Below are 18,919 nucleotides of genomic sequence, written 5' to 3'. Positions count from 1 at the left end.
ACTTTGGTTTGCAGATAAACGTCGTTAAAAACAATGACTTATCTTGGAATTTATTTATGTTGCTCTATACAGAAAGCCCTCTTTTTAAAATTTCCGCATTTTTAAAAATTTCCTACTGCTGCTTTAGCTAAAAACAAGATATTCAAAAGAAAGTCTCTTTTTTAACTCTCGCCTTTGTTTTTTTTAAAAAATATTTACTACTTTTATTTATAATTTTCCACTTCTTTTTTTAAATTTCAAAATTCTTTTCTAACGTTTAAATCAAAAGAAACCTGCCTTTTTTAAATTTTCCACGTCTTGTTTGGCCGCTTTTTAAAGAGAAACCGAAAAAAAGAATCATTTTCACTTATTTTCTACTTTTCCTTAGAAATCTGACTTTCATTCCCATTTACTGCTTTAAACTACTGACGATATTTTCTTTCCGGAGAAAGTTTGTTTTGTTAAAGACTTTCTTTTCTTCAGAGCAAAGTTTTGCACTTGAGGAGAGCTCAATGTAATGAAATTGTAGTTGATATGTGTACACGGTTAAGTCCACCTATTTATGCGAGTTACGTAACAACGAGTAGAGTAGAATTGTAGGATGGGCATGAAATGTTTAGTAAATGTAGTTTTTCAACCATGGCAGAAGTACCTTTTAAACATTTGTTACCTACACTAAAAATAAGTTGGTAATAAAATCGTGTAGACATGGAAAAAATTTGTCACCAAATGATAACAAAAACATCAGAGAAACTCAAATTTGGGTAAGAAATTTATCAAAACGGGGTGACAAGTTTGAACCTCCTAGAAATTATTGTTACCATGCTGTAGTAAACCGTTAGCAATGCTACATCGCGAAAAACGATCCTAGATTGTTTTACCAACCAACTTCGTTCCTTTCAAAAATATTCACGGAAATCCATTCGTTTACACATTTTGAATTTTTCACTTAAATTGGATAACTTACGTGCCAAAAGCCGATTGTTGTTATATGTGCAATTCGTCGATGCAATTTAGATCATAAACAAGGTCCCTAAAAAGGGGAAGTCTTAGTGAGGGAGTGCAATCACAACTAATAAATAAAATTAGATTGGAGAATTTTTGCATCACCGCTCTCGGTACCATTTTTACTGGATACAGTATAAATTTTTCTTTGCATATGCATGAATTGTTAGTATTATTGAATAAATTGAGGAAGAAATACATTTTTACTGTGTAGTGAACGAGAAGTGGGTTAAATTAACTGAGGTAGATATGTAAGATATAATGACTAAATAATTATGAGCTACGTATTTCTTTAAAAAAATATACAAATTTCAATTTCATATATTAATTTGGCTACTCTATGCAAAATCATCGAACCTTTTGAGGGAGCAAGTGTTCTATTTAAACGATTAATTCTTCCAGTAAAAATGGTACCGAGAGCGGTGATGCAAAAATTCTCCAATCTAATTTTATTTATTAGTTGTGATTGCACTCCCTCACTAAGATTTCCCCTTTTTAGGGACCTTGTTTATTTATAACTTTTAATTGGGTAATTAGATTGCCCATTGGATAACTGCATTGCACTACCCCTTTTCAGTAGTTTGATGCGGAATAATTTTATTAAATGCTGGGTGTTTAAAATTGAATAAATCCGTTATTTCTTAACCGATTTATATCATTTTGGTCAAAATGTCCGGCCTAGATTACTAAACACCTGATCTGGAGGTGCAAACCCAACAACAACAATTTCACGCAGTTTACCAAGCATGTTACAGAAACGACTAGTTGTGCTGTTTACAGTTTTGAATGTAATTTGTTTTCAATTTATTAGTCTTGCGTCGTTGTCAATGGCAATGATTCGTAGCACGAGCAGGAATTTCTGAACTTCAAATTGGAATAACTAAGCCAATTCTTAACAGATTTTGATATATTTATGCTTTAAATTTTCGGGATAAACTGCCCTACAATTCGTGGGTATCAAACTGTTGATAACGTTTGCTAGTAACCAGCAATAATTACAAATGTGTTTCTAAGGCTACATTTTTGCCCATAATTCCGGTCAAGATCACGTAATCGCTTAGTCGGATCAGATCCCATTTCTATATTATGCAACAATAATCGGTGCAAAATTTCATCAAAATCGGTTGAGAAATGACTGAGATATCGCAGATGGTCACTTTTTTGGGGTGGGTCAAATGCATACTTAGTAATTTTTTTCGTTGTTAGGTATTTGCCTCACTAAGAAAAAGCATCTAGATCTAAAATTTGTTTTTGACAAATGATGTTGAAGTGTATTTAAGAATTCAAAGTATTAAAATTTGTTTCAAATTTACCAAAAAATAGGGCAAAAAATACTTTCCTTATAGTTTTTTTTTTACATTTCGCCTTAATTCAAGTATTAAACAAAGTGGGCATGCCATTGGGTATCAGCACCAGCACAAGTACAAATACAACTCTAAACCCGACTCGACTTTCAAGTGGTCAAAGTATCCGAGTGATCAAATTTACACAAGAGATGCATTTCTTATTCTTCTCTCCTTCTTGCTGTCTTGATTAAAGAAACATCATACCCATCATACCCAATTTGTAAAATTTACAAAATTTAGAAAAATTTTTAAAATACAGAATTCAAAAATTTACAGAAATTGCAATATTTACTGAATTTAAAAATGTCCAAAAGAATTCTTGTGAGTTGCACTATATGTATCTACCATACATATATGTATCTACCATACATATATGTATCTACCATACATATATGTATCTACCATACATATATGTATCTACCATACATATATGTATCTACCATACATATATGTATCTACCATACATATATGTATCTACCATACATATATGTATCTACCATACATATAATGTTACATATTATTGCTCCAAAATTTGTAAACGTCGTTAATATATGCCTAAAAATGAGTTATGACACGAACTTTGTCAAAACCTAAAAATTTCGACTTGCTGCAATTACAAAATTTTTTGAATGAATTAAAGCACTTCAAACTAATGGAAAGATTTGTTTATTGAAGTAATTTTGCAGTAGCGACCGGTTTCATAATCTTTCATCAGGCTGCATACATACATATGTGAAAAATGGCAAAAAATTGTAATTAAATTATTGTAGACTTATTGTAAAATTATTGTAAAATGTATATATAATGACTTGATACCTTTACAAAGTGGTAAATTTAATAAATGAAGATCTCTACTATATAAAATAGTTCAAGTTCATCCCTAAAAATATATGAATTAAATGCAAAAATGTATAATAGTAATAATAATAATACGTCGCTACCAAATACAATAAAATTTACCTGAAACAGGGAGTTTTTCTTAAAAATATTTATAAAAATATATTTAGTAGTATTTATTTAGAATTGGAAAGACTAAAAATCCATGTGATTATGTCAAAGTAAAAAGACGGAGTAGTTTGTTGGGCAGAAGTTGGCGTCCTTGGTGATGATATGTACATATACATATTACATACTAAATATTATTACATAGTTGCCTCGTAAGTGAGTTTATCTTTCTGTAACTTACTTTAACATTGAGCGTATGCAACATGTGTGTATATATACGATCACTTTCTTTCATAATAAACTCAATGGTGAGACTATTTAGAGTTGGTAAAGATTTGTAATATGGCATTACAACATACGATCTATGTAAAATGGAATCATGAGTTTCAGTTTTGACCTTCATATTACAAAGAATTTCTGGGTGGTGTAATTTTAAATTATCTATAATTAAATTTTTACACTTAGTTAATAAATCTAGTCTTGATATTTGAGCTAATCTTTGTCGCGTATTATCTATACAATCATTAGGATAACAACGATTATGAAATGTATTCAGCATGATTTCAATCTCCGTTTCTCTGTCCTCAATTTCGGAACAAATTTTTATAATTCGTAATCCTTGACTATACGGTAATGAATTCAGAAGTTGTTTAGGTAAATTAGAAAGATAGTGAGCATATAATGGGCGTGACATTGGTTTCTTATATAAAGTTGTAGAAAGCTTATTGTTTGATAAACTTACATTAACATCTAAAAAGCAAATATCGGTTGTACTATGGTTTAGTGTAAATTTAAGATTACTATGTGAAAAAATATTCATGCACCATACGTTGAAATAAATAATATCAGTGGAATCAATAATCATGAAACCATCATCTACAAATCTAGCATGGAAAAATATATATTCACAATTATCAAATAGTGGCGACAATTCACACTCCGCAGTAATATTTGCCACGCTCACCGATGCTGCATTTCCCATCGCGATCCCTTTAGTTTGTTTAAAATACAGATTTTTAAATTTATTAAAATTGTAATCCAAGCATAAACTCATAAGTTTTTGAAATTGATACGAGGAAAATTTATACGGTACCGATGATGTACCTTTAAATTTCAGATACTTATTTAGACAATGTTTTTTACATAGGTTTACATCAAGATTTGTATACATACTTTCAATGTCATAGGTAAGTAATACTAAGTTTCTATTTTTAGGCAGTGTAAGGTTATTTAATAATAGTAAAAAATGTCGAGTGTCAAGAATTAATGATGGAATTAAATTCATTATTGGTTGTAAAATTAAGTCGACTAATCCACTAATATTTCTGTTAAATGCATTACATGTACTTGTAATGGGCCTACCAGGTGGTATTCTGACAAAGGTTTTATGTACTTTAGGCAATATATAGAACTTACAAGGTTGGTCGTTTTGAATTATTAAATGTTGAAGTTGGGTACCGTTATCAAATTGAATTTTTAGACACTTTACAAGGTCCTCAAAATCATCTCTGCTTTTCGTGTAATGGGCTGCGGTTGACGGGGTGTATGTAGATTCATCATTTAGGTGCCTTAATATTTCATTTTCATAATCTTGTTTCAAAAGTATACATATACCGGCATTTTTATCTGCATTTTTGATGACGATATCATGCTCTTGAATCCATTGTTTACAATTTGTTATGGTGTCATTTGGGATTAAATACGAAAATTTCCTTTTTAACTTTACATGTTGAACAAAATCTGATGTAATGTCCGGGTTCACAAATATTTTAGATTGTAAATCACAACTTGGTTTATTGTTATTCACTCGTTTCTTTGATGTTATACAAAATTGGTCAAAACTGGTTATTGTTTCTCTTTCTTTTCCATTCTGTTTAAAATATATATGCCAACTTAATTTCCTTAAAGCCTCATCAAAATGTTCACCAATTAATTTAAAATTAGGTTTTGTTGGATTGGAGAAATTTAATCCGAAAGACAGCACGAATTGAACAAAAGTAGGGAGAATAAATGTAGTAAAATTAAAGAGTGGGGGTTCACTTTCCTTAAATTTCTTAAAAGCTTTATATAATTTATTGTAGTGAGTTCCGCTCAACTTTGCCTTAAATTTTAAAATGGTATTCAAATTATAAAAACTCCTTTTCCGTTTCGGGTTATTCTTGTACAAAGTAGCTTCCGTATCTCATGTGAACGCTGTGTAGATTTTTGATGGTGACTTTGTGGTAGTATTATTCAGTGGTGGTTCTAAATTAGCTCGCGAAGTTATAGATGAATGTGACAACTTGCTCCTTTGTTGTGGTGGGTTGTTATTTTTTACAAAATATGAGTTAGAATTGTGTTGTCCATGATTTTTAGCATGAGAACGCTTGTGTTCATCAAAGTGTCGTCGACCTTGATGCTGGACAAAATTATGATTTTGCCGATCTTGGTGCAGCCTATTTTGTTGGCCGTGACTCATTGGGAGCTGTGCTGACTTATTTGCATTGTTAGCATAATATCTCGACTTGTTTTGATATCTTTGATTTCTCCAGGGTCTACGTTTTTGATAAGAGTGCAACTCCTCCGGAATATTGGATCTCACTGAGCCTTCAAAATGTATTATTCTGTTTGAGATTGATTCATTTGTGAATTGAAATTCATTGTTTCCGATGCTTCGCATTAGTGAACGAGCGATTCTATTCGGTATTTCTGGTGGTAGTTCATTTGGATTTTCTTTCCTCCATTTAGGTTCTGTGTGAATAGTTTTCGATTGAATGTGCATTGAATATCGGCAAACAAAAGTTTGCCGATAGGATTAGTTGCTAAACATTGTTGATTTTTTTTCAATAAATCTGCATATAATTTTTATTAATACAAATTTAAAGAAAAATATGAATTTGAATAAAATGTATTTTATTTCTATTTTATTTAAACTATGCAAAATAATTCGCTAATCACATACATAAATTAAGAATGCATATACGTTGAAAAAATCTCATAACTAAAAGACAGAGACGACGGTTGCGTCTCCTTGTGTGCCGAGAGATTTTTTGCTAATGAGGGGGGGCGGGGCGAAGAGAGCAGCTGATTGCAGCTGATTTTCATGTAAACAATGCAGGCAGTTGCATGTAAAAAGTTGCTTTGGGTTTTGAAAGTGACCGTTCCCACTCTCCAAACGGGGCATCGCGAACCAGAAAAGGAGAAAAATTTCGACTAAAACTTCTAATTTGCAGCTAGTACAAAATGGATTGATTTCGTTTTGGTGGCAATAAATTCCCAAGTTTGTGCTTTACAATTGCCATGTTGCATAAATTCCATAATAAATCTCAGAGAAAAGTATTGAACTGAAACATGGACTCATATCATGTTTCAGTCCAATACTTTTCACCGAGATTTATTATGGAATTTATGCAACATGGCAATTGTAAAGCACAAACTTGGGAATTTATTGCCACTAAAACGAAATCAATCCATTTTGTATTAGCTGCAAATTAGAAGTCGTAGTGACAAAAATCATTTACATTACTGGTAAGTGGCGAGGAGAAAAAGTCAACTCGCTCACTAGGATGTTCAGACTGTTCCCTAACTCAAACTTTAAGTAAATACTTCAGTAGATACGTTTTCATTGTTCCAGCACCTGCCAAATTCAACGCGGAGGAACAAGGAGCAAACGCCCTGATTTCCGTGCGAGTCGGGGAGAAAGCGATTCTTGGCTGCCGAGTTGGTGGCGATCTTCCAATTCTAATCGAATGGGGCAACAAACACGGCAAAATTGGGCCACATTCGAATCACAGGTGAAAATCTATTCCCAATTTTAGTTAAAAAAAATGCTTTTACGATAATAAATGTAATATTCAATTGTGTTTATTTTAAAATGGTAAACTGTTAATTCATGCGGTACTTGGTAACCTTTCTAAAATCCGTAACTTTGCTATAATAAGTGTCCAAACCTTTACAAAATAAAACGACGACCTTGTTCTGAGTAAATATTTAAAAATTACCTTAATAAAATTTTGCAAAAGTTTATGTATATTAGTCATTAGCATGGGTTTTAGTGCGAAAAGTGAGACAATTTATTTACACAAATTTGCATGGTTTTACAAATTATGAGACAACCTTGTAAAAATTGCGCATCACACGATTCAACCAATTATTACTTATTTTTAAATTATTCAAAATTATCCCTGATTTGGGGAAAAGTTTGAAATTATTTTAAACAAATTCTGCCACTTTCTAGATACACGTTTCGCCAGCAAGAGTTGGAGGATGGGATCTTATCCGAATTGCTGATAGCCTCCGTTGACCGGAGCGATTCTGGAGCTTATTCATGCCGAGCTTCCAATCCTTTCGGGTCAGATCATACCATCGTCACGCTCAACGTGCAAGGTTAGCAAAAAGTGAAATATTTTCAAAAATTGGGGAAAAATCATGTTTAAATCGCGTCGATATTTTTCAGAAACTTATTTTTTAAGAACTTGAGCAGCGTTTAGATAAAAGTTATTAATATATTCATGAAAGAAATTTTCGACTAATTTTGGACTGAATTTTTGAAACTATATTTTTTTAATAATTTTGGTTCTGAGCTTATTAAACTGTTAAACATTATTTTCCAATATGAAACTCTCCATGCTTTTATTACTCTTGAAAGTGCTAAAATTTCATAATTCAATTAATTTTGAGTGTGAATCCTATTTTTTATAGCAGCATCGAGCTTTCAAATTGATATTTTAATATGCATACAACACTATAATCAAATTCATACCAAAAATATTCTTAAAAATAATTCAATTTAGTATAATTTATAAACGAATATAAAAAATTGTATGTTTAAACTTCAATTCCTCCGACTTGTTATTCCAAGTGTAACTTATGCCAAAAATATGGGAAAATTCCTCGCCAAAAAAATAATTTGTGAGTTTATCAATAGTTTTAAGACAAGTAACTAGATTAAATCTTTAATGTTGATGAACGTTTAAAAAGTGCAAAACCAAAATTATTTTAAAAAACATGTATTTTTACAAAATTTAGTAAAAAATATAATCTTTCTTTGCCAAAAATTTGCTCCCGTTCTTTTCCAAAACCATAAGTTTCTGAGTACGTCTGAAAAGTATTTCCAGAAATAAAAAGTGTTGCTAAATTGTGCTTGCTTATTTCCAGAGCCTCCGGAGCAGCCTGGTAATTTGCGGGTGGTTGAGGTGGGGAGCCGGTCGGTGGGGATTTCCTGGCTGGAAAATTTCAACGGGAACAGTCCCCTCATCAACTTCATCATTCAGAGCAAGTTCCCCTCAGGTAAAAATTCAACAAGGTTTGATTTTTACAAATTAATTTCCCCGTGTTTATTCAGACCTAATAATTTCGTGGGATTTCGAGTACAGAATAAAAATGCAATCAATTTTGGCGTGCGTGTGTGCGAAATATAAATTAATTTTTCGTCCATTGTGAATATCAAATTCATGGTGCATCAATATCATTCCATGGTGCATCAAATTCTTCTAAATTTTGATGTGACAGTGAGTGAACAATTTCTTTAGGTTTTCATTTACATCGTAATAGATCAAAGACAAATCGTCGTACTAATTCATAAAAGACCTAAGTGCAGTCGATGCTTTATTCAGAAAAGACCTAAGTGAAGTCAGTGTTTAATTCAGAAACGACCGAAGTGCAGTCGACGCTTAATTCAGAAAAGACCTAAGTGCACAGAAAAAAGTAAAAAAAGACCTATGTGCAAGTATGTATTTACTTATGGCTAAATCGTGCGATATATATCAAAACTCGTTCTGGCAAGATTTAGCCATAAGTAAATACATACTTGCACATAGGTCTTTTTTTACTTTTTTTCTGTGCACTTAGGTCTTTTCTGAATTAAGCGTCGACTGCACTTCGGTCGTTTCTGAATTAAACACTGACTGCACTTAGGTCTTTTCTGAATAAAGCATCTGCTGCACTTAGGTCTTTTACGAATTAGTACGACGAAATGGAAAACTTTTCAATTGAGTGGGCCCATATCTTCGAAATTGTACTATTACACGTTTGCATCAATTTTTTAGGTTTGACATAGAAACTGAACAATTAATTTTGATACAATTGTACAGTACAGATTCCACGTTGAACTTGAAAAATTGGTATACCTAAATGAATACTTCGAAGAGCAATAGAAGATAAAAAAATTCGATTGCCATGTAAATACAGGAATAAAACGCATGCATGCATTTCGATTTCTGTCAGAAACTTGTTATTTATCATTTCCCAATTTTTCCCACTTTCATTTCATCGCTTGTTTATTACTAAAAAAGTCACTTTATAATTCCGTTACACTTAAAAATGTTATCAATTTTTCCAACTTTCTCTTTTTTCTTTGACTAATTTCCCAGAAATAAATGGGTGATTTTTTCGTTGCCTTAATTTCATATGGGTCCACTTCTTTTTCGACTTGCCCATAGTTTCTGAGTTCCTTTTTGCAAATTAATTATCTTTCCTCGCATCCATTCCTTTGGCCACTTTGACTTTTCTTTCATTTCACTTCACATTTTAATTTTAATTTACTACACGAATCTGGAACATGCTCTGGTCCTGGATGACTTGGTATTTAGCAGGGTTTCGCTGTTGTTTTTGACCACTGTCCAAAACAGCCATCCAAAATGAGGTTTAACCAGTTTTGGACACCGAATTTTGGACGTCAAAAGTGTCCAGAAGCGTCCAGACCCAATTAGAAAATGAGGCAAAATGTTATAAGACTTTCATTACTAACCTTTCGATACTCAATTGACATACAATTGCATAATCTCCCACTAATTTTGAACATTTTACTTTGTAATACGCCATTGTCTTCAAAATTTCTGAATTTCTCATACGAAAACATTTCAAAACAAAAGGTTTTCCAAATCTCTTGGTATTACAGACCAACCAACATGCTGAACATTAATTGGTGCATATGAACATATTTGTGCATAGACTTGGAAAAAGATCGTTAATAAAGAACTTGCAATATTTTGCCCTTATTTCCTATAGTGACTTTTGGAAATTTTGAACAAAAATTATTTTGGATAGTTTTGGGCGCTTTTTAACGTCTAAAACGAAACACTGGAATTTATGATTGAGAAGAGGAGTGAAAGTCAAAGGGAACGAGAGTGAAAAGAGAGGTCCATACATTTCGTGTGCAAGATTTCTTAATTATTTTCCCGAAAGAAGTCCATTAAATTAGATTCCGAACACGGCTCAGTGCACTCGACTCGCAAAGAAATCCTTCCCCAGATGAAGCTCGTTCATGCCCAGCTTTCTCCTTCCGCCCGGTTTTCACAGTCCCAGGAGCCAACGGGCCAAGTAATTGTCATCTCAATATAGGACATCATTTTCGCGGCGGGTAGTACACACACCAATTAATCAGGGACCGAAATTAGTCGAATTGGTAACGATTTTAAAAAATGGAAACGATAATTTCAGATGAGGTTTGAAGTGTGTGACGAATTATTTATGCAATTCACGAAGGCCTTAGTAATTTTGTAAAATCCGTAAAATCTGTAAACTTGCACGTTTTATTAAATCTTACAAATTTTTTGAAGGAAAATTAACATATAAATTTTTATAAACATACGCAGATCAAGGTCGTCTCCCTATTTTAGGAAAGTTTGCAAAATTATTTTATAAAACTCACGAATTTCATAAAGTTATCAAGACCTAAGTATTTAAGCAAAGGAAATATTTAAAGAAACAGGATTTTCAATTTAAGTTGGTTACTCAAAAAATGAGAGGTCAGAACGGCGAAAGTTAAAATTCACGGAATTTGGATTATAAAACTTGAATTGTTTAGATGGGATGTTCGTAATTGCATAACAATCTTAAAGATTTGCAAAATCATTTTATTACGAAATTTGTGGATTAGAAAAAGTTACCAACGCCTGCGTAACTGACTGACGGAGATATTCACTTAGAATTTGTTTCCATGTCAGTGTCAATGTCAATTTTGTTGCCCGATTATTAAGCGTGTTCAGCCGAATAAAATACCCGGGAATGGTTGTGAAGAGGGAGAAGAAAGATAAAGTTCATTGAAATTCATGCTTGTTTTGCTATCATTATTATTTTATTATTAGCCTCACTTTCTCCACTTTCTCCTCCTTTGTGTCAGCCCAGAAAGAAATTAATGTCGGGACTAACAAGACGAGAAATGTTTTCGGGATTTAATGAGAAAATGTTATGGATTTCGGTAAATGTTTTTAATTGGTGAAAGAAAGAAAACGAGTCCAATCTGTTGAAACAGTGAGGTTTTTAATGAGGACGGTATGCAAATGAGGCGTGTCATGGCATAGAATTTCCTTTCGCAATTACAGATATAACAAGAAATAATTTTGCTAGAATAACAAGACATATGTAAAAATTTTGAATTCTTTAGTAGAAAAATAATATTCTATGGTAAAAATTTTTGAAAAAGGCGATAAAACCGTCACCGTATGGTAACAATAATTTTAGGGAGATTCGAAATTGTTACTCAATTTCTAAACACAGGAAAGCATGAGTTATGCCCAGGGTGCATAAACTTTTTTGTTGTCCGTGGTTTCTCCTAAGGGGGTGATGCAAGGATGAATTTTTTTCAAAAAACCTACAGTGCAGACTCCATATAGCCCGAGTCAGGGACATAGTCCCTGACTCAATAAGTCAGAGCCAGCTTCTAAATTTTTTTCCGAATTGACCAACATAATATCACCAACTTCCGTGTTGTGGATGGTTAAAAGTCTAGTTTCTATTATTTGGTCCCAAATTTTTAAACTAGTTACAAATCATGTGCCTTGACCACCATGACCAGTGGGCTTCTTTCCCATCCTGAAGCTCTAAGCTGTATGTATGTGCTATCCAGCAGTGGTTTTCAGCCTCCATATCAAATTTCAGCTCGATATAATGATTTTGAAAAATCAATATGGGTCACCCCATAGGGTCACTCTGGTTGCACTTTACTCACTTTTAACTTCATGTTCTTTAATTAGAAGCCATTAAGTACCATTATGCCGGATTTCATCTTTTTAAAGTAATTTTTAAAAATCGGTATGGGTCACCTCATAGGGTCTCTCCAGATAAAAATTTTACCAATATCATATCATATTCTGTCATTAAGACCCATAAGCAACATCTCCACCAAATTTCAGTTCGATATGATGGTTTTGAAAAATCGGTATGGATCACCCCATAGGGTCACTCAAGATGAAAATTTTTCCAACCTGAAGTTATTTTTTTCTATTAGGAGCCATTAGCAACCTCTGTGCCAAATTTCAGCTGTCTACAACAATTTTGAAATTTTGGTGCATAATACCCCACCCACTCCAATGACCCCCACCGGTCAACCACTTGACCGATTTGGCCCATCTTCGAACTCGTTTCCTAACTTTGTCCAATATGCATATGGTAAAAATTTCAAGTCAATCGGTTCAGCCGTTTTGGCTCTATCGTGCCGGACAGACAGACAGACAGACGGACGGACATGACGGTTCCATAAGCCCTGACTCGGGCTAAAAATTAAAAGTTCGGGAATTGCATGCGATTTTGCTTTGGTGGTTTCCATGGCAAAATCGCATGCAATTCCCGAACTTTTAATTTTTTTGAAAAAAAATCATCCTTGCATCACCCCCTTAGGAGAAACCACGGACAACAAAAAAGTTTATGCACCCTGGTTATGCCGAAATTGATGCTATCGTGAAAAATATTAATAAAAGCCGAATTTGACCTTACATCAAATTCCGGCTAAATCTTACCTTATAGTTCTTTCATTCTAGAAACCTGGACAGAAGCCGAAGTCGAAGAACTTGCCGTTCCCGCCACCCAATCCACCGCGCTGGTCGAAGGCTTAACCCCTTCGTCGACTTATCATCTCCGCGTCCTCGCCCAAAACGGGGTCGGCTTCAGCCCGCCCTCGGAAGTCGTGCAGATCACGACGACCGAGGAAGCCCCCGAAGGCCCGCCCATCGAAATCGTGGCGGAAGCGGACTCCTCCACGCAACTCAGGGTCCGTTGGGCCCCGCCGGAAAGGGCGCTCTGGCACGGGCAGATTTTAGGCTACTATCTCGGCTACCGAGAACTCTCCCTGGCTCTGGCCGATCACCCGATGCTGCTTTCACAGGAGGATGGAAATGAGGGTGTGACCATGACGGGGGAAAATGGGAGGAGCTTGCTGCATTCACATTTACACGGATATTTGGCCGATCTGCATGGATACCACTTCAAAACGGTGGAGGTATGTTAAATTTTTACATTTTTGAAATTTTTGTGGACCTTGACGGTTCGTGGAAGTTGCAAAGGAAAATTTATAATTTTCATCAACTCATTTCAAGAGTGTGCAAAATTTCAGAGTTTTAAACACGTTTTATTTAACAAATATATGGACGAATGTGTTGCCAAATTTATCCAGAAAAGGGGAAATTATTTAAGAACAGAATGTTTACGGACTTTTAGCAGGACGTCGGTTTTGATATTTTTCCAGAGTTTATAAACGTTTAATGTATTAAAACAGATGAATTATCGGTTAGGGAGCTATCAAATTGGATATATGAACAACTTCCACTTGTACGCTAAATATAAACAACAATTTAGCACAATTTGTAATGGAGAAAATTCCCCCATTTTTAATATCTGCTCACCAATTAATAAAAATAAAGACTAAAAATTTATATATTTTAATTAGTTGATTGTTAAATTTAGATCTGAAGTTACCTTATAAAATTTTGAATATATGAATTATTCATTATTTTTTCATGCTTTGACATGCATTTCATGTATGCATTTTTCATGGACATCTCCTAACGAAAACATTTCCCTCAACTTTTCATAATCAAATATTTACCAATATTGCAATCTAAATTTTTATCAAACATATTTATTCTCCTTCTCATCGACCCATGAAAATATTAAAGATCAAGCAGCAAAAACTTTTCTTATTTTCCTCCATTTTCCTCCTAAATAAGGGACACCCACTGAATAAAACTGAATTTCTCAATTGACCCATAAACTCGAGGAATAAAATGTGAATAGTTTTCCAAAAATTTAGAACGCATTGGATTCCATATTCCTTTTGTTTTCGCAAATGAGGGAACTTTTTCTTGGGTCGGGGATCCCTTTCACGGGCCATCAAGTCGTTTAACGGGTCCCTGCGGAGGGATCCACTTTCTCTCTCGCCTGCCCACTTTCTCTATTTTGGTGGAGAGTGAAAGTGAAAAAGTCATGTCGCTCAGAAGGAGAAGCATATTGTGTGACTAGCTCTGCGATGAATTAGAGGGCGGATATGTATTTATTTTCAACTTCTTTATTTGATGACGATTGACAGTAAAAATTTGTGCGTGTGTTGCCTATCTCGCAGATATTGTTAATTATTTCTAGGTTTTCATGCATATACATATTTTTGCTGGTATTTTAAAACAATGTAAATCTTTTATATGTTATTTTTTTTTAAATAAATACAATCATTTTAACAAATATTTCAACGATGTGAGGCAAATTTTGATTTCCTGAATGAAATTGGACAAAAAAAAATTCTGAGCATCATCAAAATTTCGTAACTATTTTGGCGTTTTTTCGTAAATATTAAGTAGATACATATTTTTCGTAAATAAATATCCGCCCTGTGGTGATGATGACACGGTGTGAGGTTATTATTTGCTAAATCTTTAGTGATGTGCAATGAATGAAGTGAAATGAATCGAGAGAAAGTATCTGGACGATTATTTTTAAAGGGGAAAGTGGAAAATGGGTGAACAGAAAGTTTGCTTCTTTTGACAGGGTTGCGTATACATTTTTGAAAAAAGTCGGGTTTTCAGCAGTACAAATTGGAAGATTTGCAAAATATGTCTTTTTGAGAAGTACATGAAGACAAATTTTCGAGCCGTGTTTTGAGACGTTTGTAAACTTTTTTTTGCTGACCGAATTTAGTGCGATCCCACGGTCTACTCAATAATTGACCTATTTTTGCATTTAATTCGTTAAATTCTCATGTTTTAACTAACCTCGTCCAAGTTGTACAAATATTTTACGTAAAAATTACACCCGCTGTAATTTTCAAAATTTTCAAAATTTTCAAAATTTCTTTTGTCCCCGTTCATTCCGATTTTGCAACGCAGGGGACTTCGAAAAGTTTTGTAACATTAATATGCACAAAATTTTAAAAAAGTTATAGATTTTTAGCAAGATATTTCTTCGTAACCTTTGTAAACCTTTCTAAATTTAGGTGGTTGTAAATATTCAAAATAATATATATTTACCAAATCTCTTATTTCTTGTAAAACTTTAATTAAACTTCCTTATTTTATATTTTAAGTATATTAGGAAAAATTTTCTGCAAATTTTTGAAATTACTCGTTAAAAAAGAAGGTATTTGTATTAAGTGTCACCGCACTTTACTTTATTTCCAGGTTGGTCAAGACTTTGGGGGTGAAACGACGATCGACAATTTACAAAAGTTTACGCGATACGCCATCGTTGTGCAGGCCTTCAATGCTAAGGGTGCCGGACCCTCGAGCAGCCCCACCGTCGCCACCACGCTGCAAGACGGTGAGCCAAAAAATTCAATTTTCAAAATTCACGCAGGGCTTGGTAACATTGTAAAATTCGTAAATTCTGAAAACTTACAAACTTTTACAAATATTCTTAAGGAAAATTTGCTTACAAATTTAAACTTGCTCGGATTAAAGGCGTCTCGCGTCTCTTTATTTGCAAAAATATTTTACAAAATTCTCGGGTTTTACAAGTTACAAAGGACTCCGTTAATTGCCCATTGTAATTGATTTTGTAATTTAAAAAAAATACTTGAACAGACACATTATAGAAATTATTGTACAAATTTTACAAATTTATTTTTAAACAGTTTTCAGTGAATAAAAATTGTGTAATCATTAAAGATTGGTTAACTCTTAGGGATTCCAAAAATAATTCTAGCAAAATAATCCTCAAAATCAAGTTTTGTGTATGACCGATTTCGCTTTCCGTGCATCTGTTTAATTTGCATGATTTTATGTCCTTTCTAATTTTACTGCAGTGTCGTCAAAGTTATGAAATTGGTACTAAATTTTTAAAAACCACTTCTTCAACTAAATTATTTATGTTTGGTTATTCTCTATTTGTTACAAACTGAACATTTGTATTACGAAGTATGAAACCTCCAAATCTTGAGGGAATTCACGAAGTTGATAAATTTTGTAAAAATTTTACAAATTTTCATAACAAAAAAAAGGGTCTAAGAAAGTATTAAAAAAGACATAATTTTCGATACAAAAATATTTCCAAAATTGTTTTAAAAGTTGGTAAGTTCACAGAATTTAAGGATGTTACAATGCTTCCAAGGCCTGTTCGAATTTCCTTAGCATTTAATGTCTCATATTTCCAAACAGTTGCCCACATTTTGAAACTGAAATTGTATTAACTTAAATTCTACTATTCATGTTTCAAAAATACTACTTGAAACACTTCGAATGGTGTCATTCTCTTATAAATCATTCATTTTGAGAATGAAATAAATCCGTGAGAAGTATTCTTATTTCATGGAGACTGCATAAAGAATGTGTCAAATTTTATCGAGGTTGAAGCGTCCCATTTTCTATCGATACTAACATCGATAACATGCTTGATGTCGGGCCCCCCATATAAATATGTAGATTAGCGTGGGAGGAGGCGTTGCTGAGTGCGGAATTAAATCGGGGCTGACACCTGGCCAGCACTTTCACCCGATTTGAATTAGGTAGAGGCAAAGTTTGTTGGAAAGTTGGAAGAGAAAGGTGTTAGCACGTGATGGATCGGATGTCATGAATTTGTAATAATTACATGTTCAAGCGGATTTACCAAGCCTGTATGGTCGTCACTCTAAATAATAATGTAATGATCAAGATTGGTAAGGTTACTAATCATTTACGCAATCACGCAGGCCTTTGTAACAAATCGTGATATACTAAAATCACTGGTAGCAGATTACGTATTACCAAATATTCAACAAACCACGATAAAAATTATTACAATATTGGTAACAAGGTAGGTATTTATTAAGTTCGATTGATGTGGCCTCGGCCTTTACAATCATACATATTTCATTCTTAAATATAATTAAAGTAATTTAAATATTAGTTTAAAATAATAATTCTAATTTATTAATCAATTAATCATCTGGGTCCCCTAAATATCATGTATTATCCACGTTGATCTCTCTTTCAATATTGGTAACAAACAAACCCTTCCAATATTATTTAGTGGGTTAAAATCTAGTTTACGAGATTACAATAAAGTTTAATTTTTGCATTACTTGTTCACTTTCTCTTTCACCTTTATTCATTTTAATTAATCATGTCAGCGGAATTTACTTTTCTTAACGCAACTCGAAACAAATTTCTTGTTCAGATCGAAAACTTAAATTTCCAAACTTTTATAAAATATTACAAATATTTTTTGAAGAAAATAAACTTATCAACTTTTGTAAGCTTGTTCAGATCAAGGGCGTTTATTTATTTAGTGAAAGTTTACAAAGTTACAAAGTTACCGCTTTACAAAGTTACCAACGATTGTGTGAATTGTCTCAATATAAATAATTTAGCTCTGAACTAAATTTGTCAGAAGAAATATTTGCTAAGTTATGTCACATACCGATGCTACCTACAAAATTTCACTCGACACGCGTGATTTATTAGTTTCCCAATTTTGGCGTTCAACTATGAAAAAATTTTCAACTAAAGTTTAAATTTTTATAAAAACAAATTGTAACAAAATAAATCTCAATTTTTTCAGTGCCAACCCAGCCTCCAGAGAAATTTGAGTGCAGATCCACCTCCCCGCAAAGTTTGGCCTTGACCTGGGAAGCACCCCCGCTCGAAGCGCGTCACGGGGTCGTCCAAGGCTACAAAGTGGACGTCCTCGTCGTCGGAGGGCAGGACGAGGGGGGGCCGGGCAGCGAGGCCGAATCGGGGGACCAAATCGAGACGAAAGTGACGACGGAGAGAGACCTCGTTTTGCACGGGTTACGAAAATGGACCAATTATTCCGTCACCGTGCGAGGATTCACCGTCGTCGGCGATGGGGCCGTCTCAACCCCGCTATTGTGCAGGACGGACGAGGACGGTAAGATTGGCAGCAGTTCTATTAAAAAAATATTTATTAATTTTGCAATATTTTCGCAATGCTTTTAATTTGCAAGCTTATATTTAAATTGTCGATCTTTCAAAGTAAGAAAAACCGCATGCAACCAAGAGGTGAAAGTGAAATCGGTGTGTCAAAATACGTCAAAATGAATATTTATCATGGTACTTTTGTCCATCGAAAATTTGTTAGGATTGACACGTGTAACGTTTTTTTACATTTTTGACCTATGACCTCGTCAATAATATCTTGAAATTAATATATTTTTACTTGATAATTAAAATATTTGCAACCGGCTATTGCATTTTGCATAAAACAGTGGAGAAAACCTCGAAAATTCTGACATTTCCAAATATACATATTTGGCCAATTTCTCTCTTTCCTTGCATATTTTAACTGTTCGTTGAAATATTTTTCCCTTTATTTACATAATATTCTCATGTGTGCCGAAAATCAATTTGACATTTTAACGAATTATTCGACACGAAAAAAAATCAAAATTAAATTGAGACTAACTTCGCTGCAAATTTTTAGAAGATATTAGGCATTTAACCTGATTAATATTAATGATTTTATTT

General features: G+C 33.4%; 2 protein-coding genes across 2 annotated transcripts in view; one reads left to right on the top strand and one right to left on the bottom strand.

Moving 5' to 3' along the window:
* The window catches only part of LOC110848261 (Down syndrome cell adhesion molecule-like protein Dscam2), a 109,302-nt gene that overhangs the window by 64,834 nt on the left and 25,549 nt on the right, over window positions 1-18,919 (top strand). The window contains exons 20-25 of the mRNA XM_035851077.1: window positions 6,889-7,048; window positions 7,492-7,640; window positions 8,412-8,543; window positions 13,013-13,470; window positions 15,638-15,776; window positions 17,994-18,323. Coding sequence (XP_035706970.1) covers window positions 6,889-7,048; window positions 7,492-7,640; window positions 8,412-8,543; window positions 13,013-13,470; window positions 15,638-15,776; window positions 17,994-18,323 — 1,368 coding nt within the window. The remainder of the gene's footprint in view (window positions 1-6,888; window positions 7,049-7,491; window positions 7,641-8,411; window positions 8,544-13,012; window positions 13,471-15,637; window positions 15,777-17,993; window positions 18,324-18,919) is intronic.
* LOC110848809 lies at window positions 2,981-6,044 on the bottom strand. Its single transcript, XM_035851078.1, has 3 exons — window positions 3,291-6,044; window positions 3,147-3,210; window positions 2,981-3,046 (listed from the first exon to the last, which is right to left on the bottom strand). The coding sequence occupies exon 1, from the start codon at window positions 4,558-4,560 to the stop codon at window positions 3,463-3,465; it is 1,098 nt and encodes a 365-aa protein (XP_035706971.1). The 5' UTR covers window positions 4,561-6,044; the 3' UTR covers window positions 2,981-3,046; window positions 3,147-3,210; window positions 3,291-3,462.

This window comes from Folsomia candida, unplaced genomic scaffold (assembly GCF_002217175.1).
Source record: "Folsomia candida strain VU population unplaced genomic scaffold, ASM221717v1 Fcan01_Sc004, whole genome shotgun sequence".
In the NCBI taxonomy this organism is placed as follows: domain Eukaryota; kingdom Metazoa; phylum Arthropoda; class Collembola; order Entomobryomorpha; family Isotomidae; genus Folsomia; species Folsomia candida.
Note: the sequence above shows the minus strand (reverse complement) of the source record. Positions and strands in the feature narration are given on the sequence as shown.